The sequence below is a fragment of the Lupinus angustifolius genome, chromosome LG04 (assembly GCF_001865875.1).
Source record: "Lupinus angustifolius cultivar Tanjil chromosome LG04, LupAngTanjil_v1.0, whole genome shotgun sequence".
Classification (NCBI taxonomy): domain Eukaryota; kingdom Viridiplantae; phylum Streptophyta; class Magnoliopsida; order Fabales; family Fabaceae; genus Lupinus; species Lupinus angustifolius.
The window spans coordinates 10,509,251-10,518,856 of record NC_032012.1 but is presented as its reverse complement, the minus strand read 5'-3'; the positions used below and the strand labels follow the sequence as shown (position 1 = coordinate 10,518,856).

Sequence of the window (9,606 nt, the reverse complement as noted above, 5' to 3'; positions counted from 1 at the left end):
GATTTTAAACTGAAAACTTTTAATGTATTTTATTTTTTTATTGCAAAGGGTATAAGTGAAGGATTTATATATCTGATATATCCAAATTTGTATCGTGAAAATCTTATATATCTTAACGTGAGCTTTTTTATATTTCTAAAGCTTAAACTTAAATTCATTCTTAAACCTAAAATAAACATATGTCACTTAAATCAATTCAATATTGGTAAATCTTTTATATTTTCCAAAACAATTCTACTTTATTTTAATATTTGCTTAATATATTCTTATTCTATCTCTCAACCTTTTGGACAAAGATTAATTCCTTTTAGTTATTGTAGTTATTCCTCACAATAAACATCATTTTCCCAAATCAAATTTTAGTATTTGATTTTTTACAATATACCAAAGTCTAGATTTACTTCATATTTAGAAATATATCATGGGGATATAATAGCTTACTCTCAAAAGACCTTACTTTTCTTTCTTTAGGAACAACACCTGTTTAGAGTGACAATTACATAGTCCGAAAGAGATTAATATCATACAAAAAAGAAAAGGCATTTATTGTAATCATAATTGATATTCGTTTAAACAAATTATATCAAGAAGCATTTACACCTGCAATTATAATTATTATTTGTCTAACTTTAGGTCTAACTTTGTTTCATTGAGTCATTAAAGGCTTAAATTATGGTCGCACTTGGGTTCCATTAAGTTACTACAATTACAAACCATTGAAGGAACATATCCCTACAATTGTGATCGTGTTTTAGTTGTCCGTACTATCAAAACTGTAATATTTTTATTATTATTATGGTTACTAGCATGTTGATAAGTATTTTGTATCTACCGACCTGTATTTTTACTTTTTGGTATTAAATATTTGAGTTTTATATATTTTATTTTGGTGAATTAAAATATATTTTTATATTGGATGTATTTTAAACTGTAATTTTTATCGGGTGCATAATATATTATATATTTTGTCTTTACTTTAATGGTCAAATTAATTAAGGTGAGAGAATAGTGATTTATATATAATTATATGATTTTATTTTGTAGAAATTAAAAAGTGTTAAGAGCAAAATAAAAAAACAAAAATTATACCATAATAATAGTTACATCATGTTTTTTCTTTATATATAATATTGATGATATGCAATTTGGAACCGGTATTATTATGTTTAATGTCACTTAATAACTCCATTTTTAACTTATAATTTGCTTTTGGCTACTACTTTTGTCATTACACCAATGTTAAATTGTACGATCTGATACCACTTTTAGGAAACTATCTTCGATTAGTTCATCTACTTTCGTAAAATTACAGACACAAACATCAACTCCAAAAGCAACATGCCTCAGAAATAAGTGGTTTTTTAGCAGACAGAATTAATGCTTGGAAAAACATGAGCAAAAAACATGCATTAATCATACTTCATATGCCATCATCAAATTGAAAACTTTGATAATTCAAATTTGACTAGAGTCAGCAAGGGAAAAATCATTTGTATTCATTTAATGTTGAGTTTAGTATGATTTATGTAGAAGAGTTAAATTAACTTAATCACTTGACACAGTGCTTAATTTGAAACGTTGGCAAATAGCTGCATGTTTGATGACCTAATACAAAATTATGGAATAAAATCAAATTTGAAAGTTTATATTATGTGAAAATTGATCACTATGATTATTTCATAAAAAAAATATTCTTTTTCATTATTGAAATTATCAAGTTTAGATATGGAATGAGAAAATGTAATGTTCAAAATAGTAAATTGTATTGAAAATATGATAAATGATATAATAACTCATATTTATATTAATATTAGACTCTTAACTAAATAACGAAACAAATCATAAAAGATAAAATAAAGTAATATCAATCTCAAGAATATTCTAAGATATTCTTTCAATCCTAAGAGATTTTTAATGTAGTATAAACGAATCTGATATATAATCATAATAAGATATTATATCTATATTCAAATATTATCTAGATATTCTCCATAAAGTAATATGATATATTTTCATATATTTTAACATACACATTCTATATTAGCACAATTTACTTACACGACTTACATTTACCATGGCTTTTACATCTACTCTTCAATATATCCAATTAAATGATAACCTCGTATACTCTTCTAAATTTAGATAATACTCAATTGATCATGTTCCACGTGTGGAAATTGCCCTAAACTTTGTTACATTAGTATACTCATTTCACAACTATAGAAAAGAAAAACAAAACCTCACAATAATGAAAAATGTTGTGTTTAGGAAAAAGAACCAAACCGAACCGAACCAAACTAAATATTTAAACCGGAAGTCGATCTAATTCAGCAATCGGCAGTGGAGTTCCAACGGTTGGTTGTTGTGTAAGGGGGTTGGAGTCTCCTTCAGTTGTGTTACTAACCGTTATCCTCGACGGCGATACCGGCTTCGGCGACAATGCTCTGGTTAAAAATGGTGGTTGCATTGTGAAAACCCACCGGTCTTGTTTAAAACTCAAGTTCAATAGCTTAGAAATCCTCCCTCTACTACTCCCTTCACAATCGGTTCGGTTCGTCAACAAAATGAAGCTACTAGCACGTTGTAACTGTCGGTTTATTATTCTCTTTCTAACTTCTAACGGTAATCTTAAAGTGAACCGTTCTGTATTCTCAACAGGTTGAACCAAAGAATGCCCAGTCGAGTGTGACCTTGGAAATCGTCTTGGTCGGTTGGACCGATCTCGAGTGTTGGTCCGGTTCAATGTTCTTTTATTAGAAGGTGGAATTATTACTAACTCTGGATTTTCTGAAGATAAGACTCTTTCGGAAACAACTCTTGTGTTTTGATGTCTTATTATTTCTGGCGTGGGATCCAATACAACATCGTTTTGTGCTTCAATATCATGTACCGAGTCAACGTTGGCTTGAATCGGTAGCGCGTGAACTGACTCACCAGGTTGAGGAATAAGGTTGGCTCTACAAACCGGGCACGTAGAATGTGATGATAGCCATTCATCAATGCATTCAGGATGGAACACGTGATCACATTTTGGAATTAAACGCAACGTATCAGAGTCTTCAAACTCGCATAAACAAATCGCACATTCCAATGCTTCTTTTCCAATTTTGTGAATCTTAACCTCTGAATATTCTAAAATTGGAAATGTTTCTATAAGAGCACGATCGATCCCACGCGCTACCTTACGTGGTCGGATTTCGACGCCATGGATTCGCATGTTGTTAGATGGACCATCGGTGCAATGGCGAGTATAGATTGTGAAGAAACCCATTAAGAAGAAAGCTGCCACCATAACCACTAGGATTATGGTGATGGAGGGGTTGAAGCCTCGTTGAAAATTATCAGAATTTACGTCCGACAATGTACTAGGTTCGTCATCAGCGGATTGCGCCGTGACGAGAGGGAAATAGAGAAGGAAACATATGTATAAAGCGGTTGTCATCGCAGTTGCGGTTATAAAAGAATGTTTCTTTTCTTCATTAAAAAAAAGAAAATGTCAAGAGAAGGATAGAGGGTTTAATTTTTTTTAATTGTGTATGTGTTTATATTTGTGTTTATGTGGAGGAGGATGGTGTTGATTAGGGTTTGTGTTTGTGTCATTGTAATTGATGAAGGTTTTCTAACTTTCTTTTTGAAAGAGTTTTGGGATAGAGACAAGGTTTGTTTTTGTGACATTATTGCCTTTTGGGAATGATGGAATAGGAAGGATGCGCATAAAGTGGAGAATTGTTTGGTTGGTTGTGTTTAAACATAGAAAAACAAATATTTGAATTTTGTTTTGGGATATTAAATTTGCATGGCTATCATATATGCTAATTTAACTTGTAACAAAATAATAGACTCTAATTTAAATATAATTGCTTTGTCATTCATTCATAATACAAGAGATAAATATGTGTATAAGTCTACATTAATTAAGAGTATTCAAAGCATAGTAGTATTTCTCAATTTTAACATTAAAATCTTTATAATGTTATTTCTTTAACCGAATATTCCCATAAACATAGTTTGTAAAACACCTCCATGTTGATGCGATGGTTTAGTAAATTCATCATTAAAGTGGTAATCAATCATCACATACACATGTAATAATTCATAAATGTTTGATATAAAAAAGTTTATACTAATAGCCTCTTAAAATGAAACTATATATTTATTTAAACTTTGTTAATTTTTATTTTATATATTAAAATACAAAGCTGAGATATAATTAACGAGTAATTCTGCTATATAATTGAGATACATGCACATTATAATAATCAGTGTGCTTGTGTCTTGTCCATGTCCGACACAAATTTGTGCTGAAAACTTTATGGCACGCTTAACTATATTTTTCAACCTTTAAATTTACCTTTTTATTTTATTTGATATAATAATAGATGAAAATACCAAATAGATAAGTTGGAACTTATCATCTTTGCAGTGGTAATTAAAAACGTTATTGTACTTCTTTAATTTAAAACTTGTCTTTTATGAATATTTTATATTTTATATCTTGAATTATAGTATAGTGTACCTATAGTTTTTGTTTGTTAAGCCAAACATAATCAAAATAAATATTTAGGCACACCCAACTAGTTAAAAAAGAGTAATATGCAGTGTTATAAATTTAGATTCGAATTGGCTGGTCTGACCGGTTAAACCGTGAATCAGACATTTAATTGGTTATAGCATTTCATCTAACTGGTTTTGCATCAAGTCGGGTTGACTCGGTCAGTTTAAGTCTAAAACTAGTGACTCGGGTTGTCGGACTGGTTGAACCGGCCAAGTCAATTAAAAAATGTTTTTTGAAAAAACAACCAAATTGATGTTGTTTTCCGATGAAAAAACAAGTACTTTTTAACTTATTTATAGTTATATTTGTCATTTATTAGTTTATATTATAATAAAATATTCATTGTTTAATTAAATTTTAAACTTATTATATGTTTTTGTTACAGTTAAAACATAATTCATATGTTGTTTGATAATGTTATCAACTTAGTTGTGTCATTTTATAATAGTAAAATGTTCTTTTTTGTTGTTTAATTAGTCATGATAATGTTTTTAAATTTTGATGAGTATACCATAATTAAATATTGTTATATAAGATTATGATTTTTTTTAGAATTTTTAATATAAATCGAGTTAACATGTCTAATCATTGACTCAATTGTTGAATCAATGACTCATTGATCCACTACCCTGACTGAGTCATTGAGCAGTCCGAATTTAATAATAATGGTAATATGATCTCTTAATTTTTTTGGTACCAATTTATTCCCTAAAAAATTAATACAGATTTTTTATAATGACCAAATTGAATATTACACCCATTTTTGTACAGTAGAAACTGCTTTATTTCAGCTTTTGAAGAAGTGCTTTTTTTGTGTAGTGAGCTTGTTTTGAGATGGCAACCCTTGCATCAATGATGGAACTATGTTAAACTGTTTTGTGATGTAATGGTGAAGTTATTGTGTCACAGGGGAGACATATTTATGGCCTATGACTAAAGTACATATCTGCTATCCCACAGTTTGTATAACTTCATGTGTTATGGATTTGTGATTTATTAAAAAAAATATTTAAGTTAAAATTTAATTATTAAATATTTTTCTAATCAATTATAAGATCATGACATATAAAGTGGCACAAACTGTCGAATACTTCTATATTTAGGTTCATTTCCAAATGAATGATGACAAAGTCCTTTATGTCTTATCCAACAGGTTAGAGGAATTACAAATCACGCAAAGATATGTTTGTTTTGAATAAGTCCAAACGGGTAATAGTAGGAGGTATAAATTAAAAATATATTAATTTCATTTTTTTTTATCAATGAGAAACAATAAATATATGATGATATAATATGTGAGAGTGAAGATATATTCTCTAACCCTACATATATATGCATGCATGCAAGGTTTAAACCATGATTAGATACTATATAGTTTTAGGTCCTTATTAACTTCTTTCACCAATAAATATTTTAAGGTTATGTTATTTCAACCATTCAAATATAAGAAATTGAGTTAATTATACTGATACATCTTGAGTTTTAGTGAAATTACATAAATCATTTCTCACTTTTCTACAGCTACACAAACCTCCCATAGTTTTTATATTTTCATTACACTGCCCTGTATGAGAAATAAGTGTAATCTTTTAAACAAAAAATATGATAAATGCAATTAAGTTAAACAAAACATGGTATATTGTAAGGAACAATCCAAATAGTATACAAATTAATGTATCTTTATTATTTTTGGTTACAAAATGTATCAATAATTCTAAAAAGATATTGTTTAAATCGCTCTATACTATATCTTAACGAACCAAAAATAATAAAGAGATATTGAGTCATATATTATTTGGACTTGTCTCCACAATATATCATATTTTGTTTAACTTAATTGCATTTATCACATTTTTTGTTCACAAAATTACTTATTTCTCATGCAGGGGTGGTCAGTAATGAAAGTATAAAAATTAGGGGTTTCTGTAGGTGTAGAAAAGTGAGGGGTGGTTTGTGTAATTTCACTAAAACTCAGGGGTGTCAGTGTAATTTACTTTAAGAAATTTTATAATAAATTCTTATTTTTTAATTTTTTATTATCAGTAAGTGTGTCTATATACTTAAAAACAATCTAGAATACATATATTTAGAAGAGGAAATCACATAAAATTATAAAATGACTTATATTTAGAAAAAGAATATTCTAAATATGGATAAATTGTATAATGTTAGGTGAGAGTGAGTATCAAGAAACCTATCAACCAAGTTTTGTTTTTGTTGTGGCAACGTACTAATCACATCTTCTTCTATTTTTTCCTTCCTCTTAGCACTATTGACTTTTGTATTATTTTGTACATTTAAGTATATCTTTAATAAATTATCTTTCGTGGATAAAAAAATGAAAGTATCAAATTAACAATAATTGATAATTTTATCTAAATATTATTATGTTTTAGAAAACTTGAGAAGGCTTTCCTACAACCTCGAGAATACCAAAAAGCCTTAGAAGAATAATTTGTTGGTGATGAATGAACTTTTAGTGTATCAATCATATTAATTATTCAAAGGTATTTTGGAAGTGTTGAGTTTATTCAAGTGTGAAGTCCGCACATTAGATATGCGGGGAGAAGTGAAAGAATTCATAAGAAGGAAAGACCCATAGAACTAATGTTTTAAGGTTTTGGTTCAAGACAATAAAATTCTTCACTTTTCTCATACCCATGTAGCAATAAAACTCCCCAATGATAAGAGGCTGTCCGGTCGTAGTCTAGATAAGAATTATGGGAGGTCTAAGAATTTAATTAAAGTTATTTGGACAAAAAATAACTTAACTTTATATGTACATTAGGATAATATTTGAGACATTTTGAACTTTTGTAGATTTTGTAGCTGACTTTGAATTTGTTTCTAAAATGACCCTTGTGGGTCTGATTCAATGGCATGGCAGAACCAATGATTTAATTTTAATTTTTGAAACTGTTGTTAGAGTACTTTTTTCAAAGCTGAATATTATATTATGTACTATGGTTATAGATTAACTTATTTTATTCAATTATGCATGAGGGAATAAATTAAAGCATTGATTAAGAAGACCCTTACCTAGGTATCTTTTCACAACATGAAATGAAACAAAGGATTAAAAGTGATAATGATTAAGCTGGTGAAATAACAATAATAATGCAATGAGTTTTCATACACATTACTTGATCTCATAATATATAATACCATATATTTCCTCCCGTATTTTTTGGTATTACCAATGATATCTTCTAACCTTTTTGGGTAAGGAACTAATCTTTTTCGGAGTACGCGACTATCCCTTCTAACAAATGTCGCTCATAGAAATTGAATTCTTAACGTTTTAGTCATTTTGAAAACTAATGAGCTTTAAACTACTAGATCATCGCCTTGTTAGTATTTCTTGAAGTATTTATTATAAAACATTTTTAACCAAATACAAAAACTAATAGAATATTAATTTAATTATTTTTATTTAAAAATTAATACAACGTTACAATTTTATTTTTGGTTAATATATTATAATATTGTTTACGTGATAAGTTTTGGAGATTTAATCTCATTATGCATAGACCATTGGCTTATTCAAGATAAAAGAAAGAGAATTTTAAATCAAAAAATAAATGTTTCATAAAAATTATAGAAAATTTTATAATAATCACCATCAAAATTGGTTAAGCAGTACCTTCTAGTAAATACACAAAGGAGTAATATACTTTCTTATTTTGCTTTTCCCTATGTTTTATTTATTTTTTGAATTATTAACACCCTACCTATAATTCATACCCACTTGATTTCAAGTGAAAATGTTCTTACAACCAAGGCACATTTCAACCAATATTTGATCCCTTAATGTTTTAGATGTATTATCATAAAATATCATAATTTCCCAATAGTATACTTCTCCATTAATTCATGCAACATTTTTTTAATATAACATTCATGCTCGAAGTTTATCACAAAATAAAAGAATTTCCCGGTCCATTTCAGTCTGAAATCTACAATTTAAGATATCATTAAATGAAATAAGAAAAAATAGTTTATGCATTAATAATGCATGAGTTCTTTATAATGTGAGTGCATCAATCAATTTCTTATCATTTATATATTAATTATTGTTAAATTCTAAATAAAAATATACGTAAATGATGAATAATGTGTTACTTAAGAAAAACTTGTGTTTTGACATACCAATAATATGCTGTCATCAAATCAAGGACATGTATTCAGATCAAATAAATAATTTATACATGCGCAAATTTATAATTGCTATGTACATTTTAGTTTTATTAATTTTAAAATATGTATAAGAAATGAATGAAAATTAATCAGATATTAATATATGCAAATCATAATATTGTTAATCAATAAACTTTTTCAGAATGCACTCAAACATTGGCTGATGAAATGAAATATTAATATTATAATTTCAGTATATTCGGATTGCTTTCAAATTTTGTTTAAGCAGCCATTTTTTTCTTATCTTTTCACCAGTTTTATCTTTGATTTTAGGTAAACTTCTATGTATTTTTCCTTCTAAATTTCGTCTATTACTGTATTTTTTTAAACCTTTTATAGGGATATTTAGCATGGTTGTTCAATTCATTTCCAAGAATTAAAAAAAAACATAAGAAACATATGTGAACAAAACTTATTTCGAAAACCAACAAGGTGATAGTCTATAAGCCCGTTAGATCTTTGGAATGATTAAAATATCAAAGTTTCAATTCTTATGAGTAACGCTTGTTGGGAGGGGTAATCAAGAAATCTAAAGATAATTAATTTTTTACCCAAAAAGTAAAAGATACATTTAATAGTACACAAAATCTTACTTTCAAAATTTTAAATACATGGTTAAGGGAATTATGTCTCGGAGAATGTGGTAATAGAGAATGGAGTGTAGGAGGTTGTGAGTTCGAGTCTCACTATCAACATAAAATGAGAGTTATAAGGTGGTTTTGATGATAGGGTGTATGAGATTGAGAGTAGAGTCTCACCTACAATAAAATACTCCGATCAAAAAACCCTATGCTAATATTTTTCAACAAAAGTCACTAGAAGTGTCCAATGTGTTCTCTCTCTCAACAAAAGTT

General features: G+C 28.0%; 1 protein-coding gene across 1 annotated transcript; it reads right to left on the bottom strand.

Annotated features, from left to right (window-relative positions):
• Positions 2,144-3,763, bottom strand: LOC109345794 (E3 ubiquitin-protein ligase ATL6-like). Its single transcript, XM_019585001.1, has one exon. The coding sequence runs from the start codon at positions 3,440-3,442 to the stop codon at positions 2,306-2,308; it is 1,137 nt and encodes a 378-aa protein (XP_019440546.1). The 5' UTR covers positions 3,443-3,763; the 3' UTR covers positions 2,144-2,305.

Coding starts and splice junctions, on each gene's coding strand:
- LOC109345794 (XM_019585001.1), bottom strand. CDS start 3,442: ATGACAACCGCTTTATACATATGTTTCCTTCTCTATTTCCCTCTCGTC.